General features: G+C 37.9%; 1 protein-coding gene across 1 annotated transcript; it reads right to left on the reverse strand.

Moving 5' to 3' along the window:
* Positions 1-1,819: 1,819 nt before the first annotated feature.
* On the reverse strand, positions 1,820-13,378 carry LOC145769404 (sin3 histone deacetylase corepressor complex component SDS3-like). The gene is made up of 5 exons (XM_082581035.1): positions 13,184-13,378; positions 12,716-12,951; positions 7,835-7,930; positions 4,452-4,658; positions 1,820-4,075 (listed from the first exon to the last, which is right to left on the reverse strand). The coding sequence occupies exons 1-5, from the start codon at positions 13,278-13,280 to the stop codon at positions 3,767-3,769; spliced, it is 945 nt and encodes a 314-aa protein (XP_082437161.1). The 5' UTR covers positions 13,281-13,378; the 3' UTR covers positions 1,820-3,766.
* Positions 13,379-15,102: the final 1,724 nt, after the last annotated feature.

The following is a 15,102-nucleotide window of genomic DNA, read 5'->3' on the forward strand; positions in this document are numbered from 1 at the left end:
TTTCTTTGTAGTTTGTGAATTGCAGCTGCATCTCCACTTAACCTCTTCTCGGAGTACGTAAACCTCCTCCTCAAGGGACTAGCCCCACTCTGATGGGAGGACACAGATATAGGATCCCCGGATATTTGACTAGGACATGTCTTAACTCTGGACCTGAACATTCCTTTCTTTATCATGTTGCTATGCGGCTCACAGTGAAAGAAACAAACGCCAATAAACAATATTGACGTGTGACGTCATAATTCATCACGTCCGGCAATTCATTTCTAACCAAGAGAAGTCACAACAACGTCGAATCAATCGTTGTTATTGTTGCTTTTGCGCGTTTGTTTGTTTAAGGAGTTTGTTAAGTTCCAACAGGAAATGATTTCGTTGTTTCCAACTCTCAATCTTCACTTCCGGTCCTTGAGAATGACGTAAATTATTTAAATGTTTTGATGACGCATTCGGTTGCGTAGCCTACTGCGCTATTTAATAAGTCTAATATCCGAAGGTCAATTACAGAAGTTCTGTGGGGGAAGGTGACTAACGTGTTTTGGGATTCAGTTACAGTAACATACCTTCGACGTAAGTGTTGCTGCATTTACGCACTTGCAGATGTGCAGTGGTCTATTTTGTTTTAACAAATTGCTGCACTGTCTGTGATTAGAAAAAGGACTTCAATGATGGTTTCTTATTTCTTCGCTGGCGTCCAAACCTCGCAATACGGGGAACAAGAGACGCTACGTTTTTGATTGGCCGCCCTGTGTTTGTGCACAATGTGTTATTTTAGGCCAGCTGACACACAGAAATCAACTTGCATTTTTTTAAATTAATGAAGGCAATATTTTCTCACAAACAAGTCACGGGAGTAAAGTTAGAATATGTTGCGTGCAGTGCAGGATTAAGGGCCTGCTGGCACATTTTATAAGTGGCCCAAAAATCAGGGTTGCTAACTAAAAAAATTAGATTTATTAGTAGGCTATTGCCAAATCATTGTCACGAAGATCGTTGTAGCAACCATAACACAGGGTACCGTGCAAAAACTTGGTCATATGCCTAACTAAATAGCAACTTTGCGCGTTTTTGCGATTAAAAACGCGTTAACTAGTTTTTGGAGGTCAATCTTACGGAGTAGATCGCTTTCAATACACAAAAGTGCCGGTGTACCAAGACGTTGTTGATGTGTCAACATTATGAAAAACAGAGCTATTAAGATAAATACTTATTAGTTTAAAAAATAATTATTTTGAAAACATGACTAAATTTTTATTGATTTTAAAGTGGCCTGGATATTTGACTGGCCTGTAGGCACGTGCCTACTTTGCCTAATGGTTAATCCGGCACTGGTTGCGTCACAATTGCGAAATCAACTCCTGTAACTTATTATTGCGTGAGAGTATTGTGATGAGTAAAACACCCTAGCATCCATTCATTTTCTTGCTTGCAAATTCAACGACCGCTTTCGAGATTTTATCGCAAATGTAAAGGACTTATTGCTGTTCATTTCTTTCTGCTTGAACTCATGAGGCTCCAGCTCACCTGCAGCTGGTCGAGCTTCTCTGCGACGCGGACAGCATGTCTTTCTCTCGTGCTTATTTACCAGCAGTTAAATAAAAACAAATTTGCCGAAATGCAAAAGTTGGCAAAGAAAATGAGCTTGTCCAGTTCAAAATAGGCCTATTTGTGTTTTCAAACGTTCTCAATTATAAAGTTGAGCCGCTTGATATAAAAACTGAGCGACTTCCACCTAGCCTACATGATATTTTACGCTTATCTACCACCAACTTCGAACCAAACGACCTGGGTGTAGATATCACGACATCAGCTTCATCTTTCACAGCTGTATTTTACGAAGTTTCTAGATGTGTTAATTTCTAAAGGAAAAGCATATATCTTATACATCCTAACATCACATTTCGTGATATTTAAAATACAATGTGATTGGATTAAAATATATTTCGACCCTGATTTCGAAAAGTGAATACGAGTGAATCCCTGAACGAGTGCAGTGTTTGCGTCCTTACAAAACACCCATACACATTTAAAATCAGTAAACTACTTCTGTCTGCATTCACCCCGGATGTGGATCGCAGTCCGCCAATTGAGTAAACCTACGTATGGTAGGCTAACCGTTGTGTCTCACTGAACGTGATTCGGTATCGTTGTGATATTTTATTTGTGTTAAGTTATAGCCTGAAGTATAACGATATGAACGAAGTTGCATATTTGGTCGAGTCGTGCCACTGAATTTTCGAATTTTTGTTTAGTGTGCTGGGTGTGATAAAAGGTTGCAGAGCACCGGGCCGAGCTATCGGAGCAAATAGGACAATTTGTTGCATCATACAAAACCTTGATTACTTAATGCTGAAAACTGTGTTATTAGAAACAAACGCTATTTGGAGGAAACGAAATGTTAATGTAAAAAAATAATCTGGAAACAACAATGAATAATGAATATGTTTCGTTTATCGACCATTAAGTGCATATTATGCCTTGCATTGCCCGAGTTGGTGATCTCTGGAATAGATGAAGCTATTTCACAAACTGCTGATGTTTTTCAGTATCATGGATGGCCATATTCTTGTCGTCTTATTACTGGGTGTCTGAAGCCCACAAATACCAACAAACTTTATCTGCTTGCTGGTATTGCACCACCACACATAAGAGACGTTAACAGTCAAGCTGAAAGGCTAAAACAAACTGTGATGAAAAACAACCTCTATATGGAAAAACTGCTGCACAAACCCGGTTGAAATCAAGAAAAAGCTTCCTAACACACGTCCAGCCACTACCCTCAACAAAAGAAGAAACAAGACTTAACCAATGGAAACAACTATTCGAAAATGACCCATCATACACTGACATGAAGATCCCACCATCAGAGCCCCTCCCCCCAGAAGCAAACGCTCCTTGGGCAAAGTGGAAAACATTAAATCGACTCCGAACCGGTGTTGGACGCACTAAATCTGCAATGGTGGAGTGGGGCTACGACACGGGCCCTGTTGCATGTATCTGTGGCACCGAGCCCCAAACAGCGGACCACCTTCTTGTTTACCCTCGGCTTGCCACCCGGTGCAGTAGGTGGGACCTGTCAGAGTATAACTCCGTTGCGGAAGAATGTGTCAATCTGTGGTGTATCAACGAACTTTAGAAGACTCGATAGAAGAAAAATGGATGGCCAGCTTGAGCAATACTCGCGTGTGATGACGTCTTCTTCAAAACTTAAAAGGACTACTTGGTCAGAAATAAAGCGATGGTAATCTGCTGACTGGTATAACGCTCTTGTCGGATTAAATCGTGAAACAACTGACAACATGTGTGAAAAATGGCACCATGTATCCAACCCTCACCATGAAGAAGGAAAGTGATAAATTGAATCATGGTTGTAATGTATAAGTAGACTACGGTAATGATACTATCAGGAAAGGCAATTATTTTTCTCAATAAACCATAAAAGGGACATTGAAAACCTGTTATGACTCTTGAGAAACTATTTCAAGAAAAGCGTCCCTCAATAAGCAAAATGTTGGGTAGGCTTATTATGCAGAAACATCATTCCACCGATGCATCCACTCAATACATAAAAGCAATGATCATTTGGAACTACGGAGAGCAATAGAATAGTCTTGAATAAACCTTTAAAAACGAAAAGTAATTTTAGCTTATACGCGTGCGTCGTCCTTCACGGTAGCAATCGCGGTAAATAAATTCCGTTAACAAAATTGGCTGCTATGATTGTTTGTCAAATCCAAAGCATCTTAACATTCTGAGGCATAGCGATGTTCTACTGCATCGTTCGCTTCTTGATGCTGCACTTTCCCCTGTGCAGCTGAGAGACATAAACTCGAACTTTGACGCCATCAGAGGCCTTTTGCACCCAGACTTCCCGGTCAGTGATGGCAGTGACGAGGCCGCTGATTCGAGTCCCCTCCTTGTGGTGCTCCAGGAAGACCGGCTGCCCAGTGTGGAACCATCGCTTATCATAAAGCAACTTCCCGTGGTCGACTCGGCACTCCACTTGGTGTACGGGATGGTTGTTGTTCTCGGTGTTAACTTCTTGCATAGGTTTCAATGCCTTCCCTTTATTGAGTACCTGCAACAACAAACTTGCTTCAATGAGAAGGCATTGACAAACAAACAGTAAATCAATAGCTTGTCCGTGCAGGCGAAGCATAATAATCACCAAAGGACACGTAAAGAGCGGCGAGCGATATGGGTGCTGTGCTTGCAGTTACAAATACGTTCTTGTTTCTGCTTAGACTGCCTATATAAAACACACATAATTATCATTGAACGTCGCGAATATTGCAAAAGCAACGATATTAACTTTGAATTCGTGCATTATGCACTAAGTTAATATACTTCAACGCTTAAATAACGATAATTTCAAAACTTAACACGGTAGCGTCTGACAAGATTAGTAGAAAGCTAGTTATTTCTAAACTGAATTAATTGGTTGAAAACCACACCTTCAAATCGTCTGCAATTTCATCTTCAGTAAGTGTAAAGTTGAGTTGTGTGGGGCTGGCCTTCCTTCGCTTTTCGCTGGGGGCAGGAGCAGGCTCGTTGGCTCTCCTCCGCAACTTTCTTGTGACTGCCTTGGTCTCCATAGAAGACGTGATGGTTCCAGTCAGTTCAATCGTGTTTCTCTCGTTCTCGATCTGCTTCTTCTTGTCCTGAGCATCAACAAACAAGGAATTGAAGTCCACAAAAAGTTTGTTAATTCAGCAAAATCAGGGCTGCTTAAGTGAAGCACCACTGTCCGCATCCCGACCTTGGGAGTGTTGACTACAAACTTCAACGGCTTTTTGATTTTGGCCGCATATGTCTACGCCAGCACAACACCGGTCAAAAATAAATTCCAAGAAACGAGTATACGCAAATTATTGAAGTTCTAGCTAACATCATGTGACGCTTAAACAACTGGATAAAAAACTGAAAACTACGAGAAAAACAGACAATTTTAGTTGGGGGGATAATTTTAATTTCAACTTTAGCCCTGATTTTAGAATACAACAGTAGCCTATATTCTAAGATCTCTGCTGGTATAATATTTTTGAAACTACTACCCTGCCTAGTGCCTACTAGAACACGGCCAAATATCTTGATGTTTCGAAAATTTTAAAAGAGTTTTAATTGTTACAATCAGTGCCATGACACCTTGCCACTTTTCTCATTTCCAGAAGCATCTAAAACAGCAATATTTGCACCTGGACACATTTTTTGGCATGTTTAGCTGGAGATTGGGTATGTACGTTAAACATAAATTACACAATAATAATGTAATTCGTAAGACTTTCCAACTGCATCGTGGAGATGGTATCATCATTTGGTATATTAAATTTGGTGCGATTGCATGTTCAATTTAAAAAATTAAGGAATTTGTTGGGATTCTACGTTATGTTTATCTGATATGAAAAATTTAGATTTTAGCTCATTTTGTTTTTCGCTAAGTTTAAATTTGCTGGTGAAACCAGCAAAGGTGGCCATTGGCGACAGGTTACGCAATGCAAAAAAAGCTAACTTCAAAAACTTAACTTTTTTTAACTGATTAACCAATCTTCCTAATTTTAGGCTTTATTACAGCAATTCGTACTGACAGAAACGTTATAAGCTTCCATTCATGATGTTCGAAATGAACTCATAGATTTTTTTTGACATATTTGAAGCACTGTAATAGTAAGAGACCTGATGTGTCACATTTAACAGCAATACAAGCAATAAAGGATAACTGAATGTTTCCGAGTTTTAATATTGGCTTCACCCGATGAACAACTACCTGTGTTTTCTCAGGAAAGGCAAAACTAACAGTAGGGGACATACCAGGTACTTGGTTATGAAAAATTGAATGACACTTGAATGTGGTGATAATTCACATACTTTTTTCAAAAATTACAAAACTGTTGATTTAGGTAATTATTAGAGTAGATAATATGTCGCCATCGTGCAAAATGATAATTTTCTAAGTATTTTACTTTTGCCTATAGTGACGGACTTTCTTCGGTAACTTGTTTGGGGCAAAACGGACGGTATCAGCACAGGGTAATGAATGCAGTTATGCTAATTCTTTTTGTAAGTGAGAATCTTTTTCAATCAGATTGCTAGTAAATAGCTCTTTGCATACATTCATTGTCAGGTCATTTACTTTAAACGATTTCATTTTGAAATGAGATAAGCAATTGCATAAATATTTTTCAATGAAACTAATTTGTGTTGTGTCAAGGTTTTCATCAAGAGTCAAGACAAGACTATACCGAAAAACAACTTACGCCGCTTTCGTTCTGCGAGTAGAGTGCGTTAAGCTGCGTGTACACAAAAAAGTGTTCTTGCTTTTAAAGCTTGTTTTTAAGCTTGTATCGTCTACACTCGCAATCTGAATGAAGACCGTCCACGCTCTAATAAGTTCGCGCCATGGCAAGAGATAGACCAAATAACCACTTGCAATCATTCAATAATGACTTCCAAATGTTGGCGTGTCTTATTTTCGTTGTGAAGGTCAGAAATAAAAACAACTGAACTGAACTAGTGCAGTAAAATTAAAGAAATAGGAGCTGATGCCTCTCAACTTCTGTTTTGATTCCTTGATGTTATTGAGGATGAAAATTTATACGAGGATCCTTCATTCAGGATGCAACCGAGCAATTAAATTTAAGTAAACAGAATCAATCAGGTTCGAAAACTTGTATAATTTGTTGATAAAGCGTTCGCTGCCGTGAAGGCGGCTTCTTCAGTATTTTATTTAAATAGAATAAATTTGAATAAGATACTGAAGAAGCCGCCTTTACAACTCGACTGCCGAGAAACAACACATAAACAACAGGTTGAAGTTGTTGATTTGTTTGAGATCCTTTTTCAGGTGAAATTTACTCAACAAGAATCTTTCGGACAAGAATTGCTAACTACTAAAAAAGTACAGGTCCAAATTGGCTAAAAATTTGCCAGAGATGTTCAATAGACGCCTATGCAAACTTTAAAGGAGCGATTTTGGAATATTTTCAGAATTAAACACTTTGTTGAAGAAAACGTGACATAAATTTTGCTGTTTTGAGTAGCGCTTCATAAAATTTTCATATTTTAAAAAATAGATGAGACAAAAAAATTCTCTTCATAGATATGTTGCTATTATACCTTGTTATAACTTCAATGAAGTTGATAACATTCCTTCAAGCCCTTGGTTAGTTTTAAGGATTTTTGTGGAGATAATCAGTAAAATTTTAATCAAATTTAAAAGGTTGTAACTTTTTAATACTTTGGCCAAATAAAAAATATTAACGTTTTTGGACAGCTTGTCACAAGATCTTTTCGACGATATATGGTTTGTTGTGGCTTAGATGAAAGTTAATGGTGCATGTGCGCATTTAATAAGCACTATAAATCTGGTTCTAAATAGTAGTGCACCCTTTTTACGAGTGTTCTGGCGGAGCTGTTTGCACCGGAGAAAATTTTTTCTCGCGTGCTCTTGCTTATTCGCGCTTGTTTCACTGAGTGGCACTAAGAGCGATATTAAGATTAGCGATTAAACAAAAAGTTAAGTTTGAAGCAAGAATGCAGTCGTCGGAAAGACGCGCCTTTATGTGTTATTGTGCCGTTGTGCGTCACCTGGTTTTCAGTAAATTACAAGACAAAATGCTATTTTAGATACCAGAGCTCAAAAATAAACCAACGGTTTCCAGAAAAAGGTCCAAAACTTGCAAAGAAACCAAATGGAATTGATCCAACGTGGTCTCTTATTAAGTCATCATCAGGTGTAAGCCTGGTTATAGAGTTTATTTTTACTAGTTGATTCTTGCATTGAAAAATAATTTTATCAATGCAATGGCATTGATAACAACGACCACACGAAACCTCTAACCTGCAATTCCGCGATCAAAGTTTCCTTCAACTCAATCTTTTTAGCTTCAAACTCTTCTATAGCTGCATCCTGATCTTTCTTGAATTCCTTTTCAATCTAAAAATTACAAACCAACAATTGAAATTATTTTAACAGCTTGTGTCATACCAGAAGTAGCTCCATGTTCATTTTTATTCAATGCACATCTTGCTTACAGTTACTCATCTGGTTGCGCTTGAGCAAAAATGTTGTTTCAAAACTGAATTTAATTTTCCCGTCATACTATGTAAATAGAATTGTAACTGAAAGTCAAGTACTACCAGACTCCATTTGTTCACCCCTGACACACACCCCATCGGCCTGACACTACAAAGACAGGCGTGGGTGCGACTCGACTGTCTTCGCACGGGCGTCGGAGTTTTGCACTCAACTATGTAGCCTACCAAGGAGGAATGGATTCTTCTTCCTCCCGTGGATGTGGTTCTGAGGAACAGACCGCAGATCGCATCATCAATGATTGCACCCTCTTCAAGTCACCTAACGGAGTGGAAGGTCTGCGGCTGCGTGTATTGATGATGAAAACATAGACTTACTGCTATCTAGTAGCCTTTTAATGTAGTCCGAAAACATGTAGAATCATGGATGGTAAGATAGACTCTCGGCCCCAGAGGTTTACACGACAAAGAAGATTTTATATGTTTTGTTGATTTACAACCTGGGTTTTTTTTTCGGTCCTTTATCGGTAATTGACCGATTTTTTAGCAAAATGTCCGAAAAAATATAGTGAATTCGGTCAAAATGTCCGAAAAAACTTGTCTGTTGTAACTTTTCTCAGATAAAACACAACGTTTATCAGCAAAACTTCATGGTGTAGCTAGTCAGGAAGTGAAAATTTTGGTTTGAATCAGCTACTTTAAAGGAAATATTTTCATCAGAAAAAATGACAGAAATAAATAAAAAATGACCGAATTTTTTCAAGTCATTTCGGACAAATGACCAAAAAGTCTCTTCGAAAAAAAAAAATTGATCTATCATCCTGAAGAATTCAGTCATGCCTGATTGATGAAACATCGGAATGCAGATTGTCACCTGAAACACCTTAAATGATACACACGATGTAATTGAATTGTAGCTTCTCTATATACTTTCTATCTAACTTTCGACAACACGCTCCAATTAAAACGTTTTGCTGCAGATATATGCAAGCCTTTGTAATTTGTAAATTTTCGGCTGTCAGCAGGCAGTTTGAACTTTACTGCACCGCCTCCAATAAGATTATCACAGCCTTCTTGCAGCGCATATACACTGGTACCAGTATATGAAATTGTTGGAACGAAGAAAACGAATTTACGTTTTGAACAACGCCAGTCAGCAAAGTAGTTGCTTTAAACGTTGAACCAATGTAAAAAACACAACTTATTTGCTAATTGGGCTGCTCAGAAAACAGTTTTGAAGCAATCTGCAGTAGTTTGCAACGTGAAGCATCCCATTGTTCCATCACAATGACATGTCGTCTAATTATAGTTTTTGCATAGATTTATTGCTTGGCAAATTTCATTTCTTTGACGTAATGTGAAGTTACTCCGGTTCTTCGGGGTCCGGATTAGCGAAGTCTGACTGTAGTTATAATACCATTTATCGCATGAACCTCCATTTGCTTAATTTTCGACATCCTAACAATTTCACGTAGATATGTGCTGGTAACACATAACAATCTAAAAACACAAACATAGCAGTAAAATTGAAACTGCGTGACCTGATGGCATCTTCTTTACAGATTATAGGAGTCACTTGTCTTCAAAGTAGCCTACATGTTTTAATTACAAAGAGTGAACAAAGGTAGGACAAATAGTAAGAAGACTAAAGGGTAGAATTGCCCTTGCTTAGTGATCTGCGTTCCCAAGTTTTGCTGGCACTTATCCATTGTTGGTTGGATATTAAAAAAAAAAACTTGAAAAAAATTGTAAACTACAAATCTCAAAAATAACGTTGGAACAACGTCGTTGGTTACAAGTTTGTAGTTTCACACGATAACACAACTTTTTATGTAAATCAAAAAACATATATACCCATAATACCCTTACTCCAAAAATGTGAAATCAAACTACCACAAGGGTGGTTTTAGAGTTGAACTGATAAATATTTTGAAATATAGAGTAAGGCTATTGTGTTAGTACACAACAGCAGTGAATTTTAATTGTGCTGTGACACAGTAAAATAAATTTTGCAGTTAATCATTTGTTCGATAGCTTGCATTAGCTTATTTTAAATATCATCTCAGTTTTTCATTGCAATAAGTGTCCACTGTCCAATTATAGTGATCAGGCGTAAATAAAACTTCTGATGGAAATTAAATATTGGTGTAGACAAAAAAGGTGGTATGCGGCACAGCAAATAAGGCGCTCGCTTTTCAACCATACCATCTACGTTCATGTTCGATTTCTGGCTTGAGCTAGTTGTTGAAAATCACTGTTTACCTCTACCAACAGGGTGTAGTAAATTGGGGAGGTGAAGTTATGAAGAGAAGCACAGTATAATGAAAACCTTATCTTCTCATCTTCCAACGCTTGGAGTAAAGTATGGAACCACCTTTACACAAATAATATCTACACAAGGCAAGATGTGTTCAATGGAAAATATACTCTGAGCCAAATAGTCCTGTAGGCAAGTGTACTCTGCAGCGAGTTGTCCATGCACCAGTTTAGACATGGTTTAACATTCCCACACCTACTTGGCTAAGCCAAAATGCCCTGACCTTATTTTCAATGAAAACTGGTTAAAACGTCTAAAAAAGACGAAATTAAGATTAACAAACAACAACTAACTTCATATACGGTAAATTACCCACTTAAACAAACACTATCAGATAAAGTTGTTAAAAAGGTTCCAAACTTGGTTCCTCGTCTTGTGAGTACTACACAGAAAACCAAGCCATGCAAGTAGCAAACCACTATCTCATTGGCAGCAGAATGGCTCGATTTGGAGATATCCCAATTAGACATCCTTCACCACAGAAACTAGGCGTAACATTGAAGCAGCTGATATGTGGTTTTATAGAAGAATGCACAGGATTTCATAAAATACATGTACTGATTATATCACAAATGCAGAAATTTTAAACCAAGTACATCAAAATGAGGAATTATTGAACAACATAGCGCAAAGGCAACTAAAATTTCTCGGTCACGTAATCAAAAAAGTTTTAAGATCTCTGTCCAAGTAGTCGCCATGTCAGGAGACGTGCTTACTGCTCATGGCAAACAACAAATGACTTTTTATCTGATTTTTAAGAAACTAGATCAATCAGTCAACCAAGAACACTTCTGGGATACTGTATGACATAGGGAACGCTGGAAAAAATTACAAAATGAGCATCTAGCTCATCAAAGGCTGCACCGGCTATGATACTGCATAGTAGTAAGAGCGTTTTGGTTCATCTCAAAATTAGATTAAACAAGTATAGTACGGTATAGCCAAAATTAAAAACCAAATAAGATTTATTTTTGAACTACCGTATTGAATTACAATGTATGCTCACTTAAAATTGACACGTGTCCTGCGTTTCATTATTCTGAAGCTAGGAAGTGTATATAGTAATGTAGAGTAAATATGTGTATAATCTGGAGGTCAAATTATACAAAATTACTCTTTATGGTTTGTTTGTATCAAAAAATATGATTTTTTTGTCTATAGCCCATGCATTAGCAGGGTTCGACCTTAACTTTTTTTTGCACTGGCCAACCGGACCAGTGGCTCACCATTTGCACTGGTCCGTCCCGTTTACTGATAAAAACAAGATTGTCGTGGGAAGCAGGAGGCCAACCCAGAGAAAACCACCTTAAAACGACAACAATGAATGGTGGCAATAACATGGAAATATACAATGGCAATAACACTAACAACAGTTTATCTAGGCAAGACATTCAATCTACGTTGAGTCTTCAATCTACTTGGGGCTCTTCTTCAATTTCTGAATCCGATGATGGGTCATAATTGGAATCTGATGACGGGACGATCACGGGGTCATAATCAAAATCCGATATGTGTTTGTCTGGCCTTGTAAACACATAGCCAGTGTCGGGCCTTCTTGACCTCACAGATGAATCGTTTTCCAGCCATGGATGTATGGCAGGTTTGGGGTCGAAACTAGGCTACCAGAGCTCACGTGTTGTTGCGATTACCCTTTTTCTTACGATTTAACACTGTCACGTGATGTTGCGATTGCTTTCTTACGATTTAACACGTGATGTTGCGATTGCCTTTTTCTTACGGTTTAACATGCACGGATCACGTGTTTTGTTGTCTGAAGAGAAGCGCAAACGAGAACCACGCATTCTAAACGATTAAACCACATAATACCATGATATTTTCGCACTGGACATCGGACCAGTGCGAAACGATTCGTACTGGTCCGCGGGGAACTCGCACTAGACATTGGCCAGAGGAACAGTGCTAAGATCGAACCCTGATTAGGGACGGTAGATACCGGGACGCGCAACTCCGTTGTTCCGCCAACATGAGAAGGGTCAATTGCCAATTTGACATTTTTTTCACGCTTTGTTGCTCGCTTGTTTTCAACTAAAAACCTTAAATTACTTTAAAACCAACTTCATTCTTCTTATATAACCTATAAAATGTACATTATTTTGTAAATCAGAAAAAATCGTAACCCTTCTAGTGTTGCGGATATGCCAAAAGCGGATGTAGTTGCGCATCCCGATATTCTACTGTCCCTACCATGCATGCATGGGTTTTGGGTATGGGAAGATAAACATAAAAACCGCCTACCTAAATGATCCCTACAAATTCTCTTAATGACAGAAGCCATAGCTAGATTTTCAAGAACGTCTGCACCGAATAATCTCAGACCGAGACATAATAATTTTACTCAAACTTCCCGACCTTGCACTGAAGGAAAGTGTGGTACGCCTGCAGTTGCTTTTGGCGTTCCTTATGTATCTGCTCCAGTTTCTTTTGCTTTCTACAGAACTCTGGTAATGTTCCGGCAAGGAGTAGGTTCGCTTGTTGCTTGATCTGAGCAAGCTTCTCTCGATACATTTGCTCTTTTATCTCGGTGGCTTCCTCTCGCTTTGCACGATCGGTTTCACTTGCATCGTCAGTGTCTTCATCAGCAGACACTACAAAAATATATTTTGGTAATCAGCATATGTGAATGCACAGAGTAAAACTAGATTGCATTATCAGTGCCCATATCAGATTTAAAACATTTCAAAGAACTTTTTGACAAAAAATATTTTTTTGTCAAAACAACAATGTTGAAACCCTCTAGAGGTTTGTTATATGATACTGTATTACAATGTGAATTTTTTTTTTAGATAATTTTTCCATTGCTTATAATGTCTCACATACCAAGCTGTTTCTTCATAAGTGTGGAGGAATGATCGTCAGCATCAATCCTGCCATAGTCAACAACTTCAGCCATCTTCATATTAGCTAGTTGTTTCATACAAGTCTGTAACTCAGCCTTAGAACCAACCTCTAATAATGGCAAATGCTTGACCACATTAAACGTCTTATCAGATATTTTTTGTATGAAAAAAAATTGGACCTAAACCAATATATATAAAAATAGAGAAAGAAAATCTGGTTATTGTGAGTCAATTACAAAAAAAGTGTCATTGACGGATATTATTGATGCCGGATATTTTTTAGTGCAAAACTAACATGTACCGTAGCTGAATATCGTTCATTTATATATACTCATTATAAAACAGCAAGCATTGTGTTTTACTAACTGTACTGGTGTTGCCTCCACAATAGCCATGAACACTTTTCTAATCAATAAATGTTTCTCGGTAGTCAGGGGTTGCAAAAATTGAGAGCAAAAGATGCACAAACAGTGTAATTTTAAAAAAGAACATAGAAATTTATGTGATAAAAATATTGCTATGTTTACAGAAAAGTTACAACAATTAGATAGCCTAGCCTATCTCTGACATATATTATGAAACTGATGCAAACCAAGCATATGATTTATTGACAAGTATAATACTCTTTTCAAAACTTGTTTTCCAGTGTGTAATGACAAAAACAAGAAACATAACATATGGTATGATAATGAAAGCAGCATATAATAAAGAAATACATACTTATGAAAATTTTTTTGAAATTTAAGAAACAAAATTATTTCAAAACCCTTCTGCATAAGCACAAAAATGATCTTAAAAAGACGTGGAGTGTCATAAATAGTTTGCTTGGTTGGAACTTGGAAGGAAAAAACCTAAAAGTGACTACCCCATTAGCATTAATGGTCAGGTAGTAAATGATGCTACACAAAAATGCAATCACTTTAATGAATATTTTACTTCTGTGGCAGAAAAATTATTTGAAAAAATTCCCCATTCTGCTGATCATTTTTCCAAGTATCTTCCAAATTCATCACCCAAATCAATATTTTTAAAACCTGCAAGTATTGAAGAAATTTACAGATTTATTAGAAACCAAAGTTAAGTTGTGGAACTGACGGCATTCCAGGGAAAATTTTAAGGCATACCCCCGATAACATAATAAAAGTACAAACACATATTATTTTTAACTTATCTTTGGTACATGGTGAATTCATAAAAGCATTTAAAATTGGTAAAGTAGTGCCAATCCATAAAAAAGGAGACCCAAGCAATTGCAGTAACTATAGACCAGGGAGTCTGTTGTCTTGCTTCTCAAACACCTTAGAAAAAGTCATGTACTCAAGATTATACTATTTTCTTGATTAGCGTCATTTCTTTTACACCCAGCAGTTTGGTTTTAGACATAACCACTCCACGAACCAGGCTACTACACCACTAACCAACAAGATCTACAAAGCAATGGAAAATGTCCGCCCCGATAGCTCAATTGGTTAGCGCGTCACTTCACTCACTTCTGGAATGAAGAAGCTTCAAGATCAAGCGGCGCTGGTTCGACTCTCGGGGTGTGCGCTTGAGCACGCACGTTAAGGACTGCTCTCCATTCAGCGGCATCTAATAGATGGAATAATTCCCCGGCAACAAGACTTCAACAATCGGAAACTTCACTCTTGTCAATCTCGGTGACCGGGCCGCGAAAAATTTTTTCCCACGAGATTTCTGTCTCATTTACATATTTTGGTAAAAGTTTGTATTAAAACCGTGTGAATGCAACATTTTCTCGTTGGCACGGTTGGCTCAGTGGCTTCATACCCTGCCTAGTGATCGTGAGAACGAGGGTTCGACGCCCGTCGAAGTCAAACTTTTTTTTTCTTTACATTAATTTTTGCGGTGCACAAGAGCTTTTCAAAAAAAGTAGGGTTA

The sequence above is a fragment of the Aplidium turbinatum genome, chromosome 4 (assembly GCF_918807975.1).
Source record: "Aplidium turbinatum chromosome 4, kaAplTurb1.1, whole genome shotgun sequence".
In the NCBI taxonomy this organism is placed as follows: Eukaryota; Metazoa; Chordata; class Ascidiacea; order Aplousobranchia; family Polyclinidae; genus Aplidium; species Aplidium turbinatum.

What these genes read in the sequence shown, in the direction of transcription:
- LOC145769404 (XM_082581035.1), bottom strand. Translation starts at nt 13,280, where the DNA reads ATGAAACAACTAGCTAATATGAAGATGGCTGAAGTTGTTGACTATGGC. An exon ending in ACTTATGAAGAAACAGCTTG is followed by an intron (nt 12,952 to 13,183) that starts GTATGTGAGACA and finishes ATATTTTTGTAG; the next exon opens with TGTCTGCTGATGAAGACACT. An exon ending in ACACTTTCCTTCAGTGCAAG is followed by an intron (nt 7,931 to 12,715) that starts GTCGGGAAGTTT and finishes TGTAATTTTTAG; the next exon opens with ATTGAAAAGGAATTCAAGAA.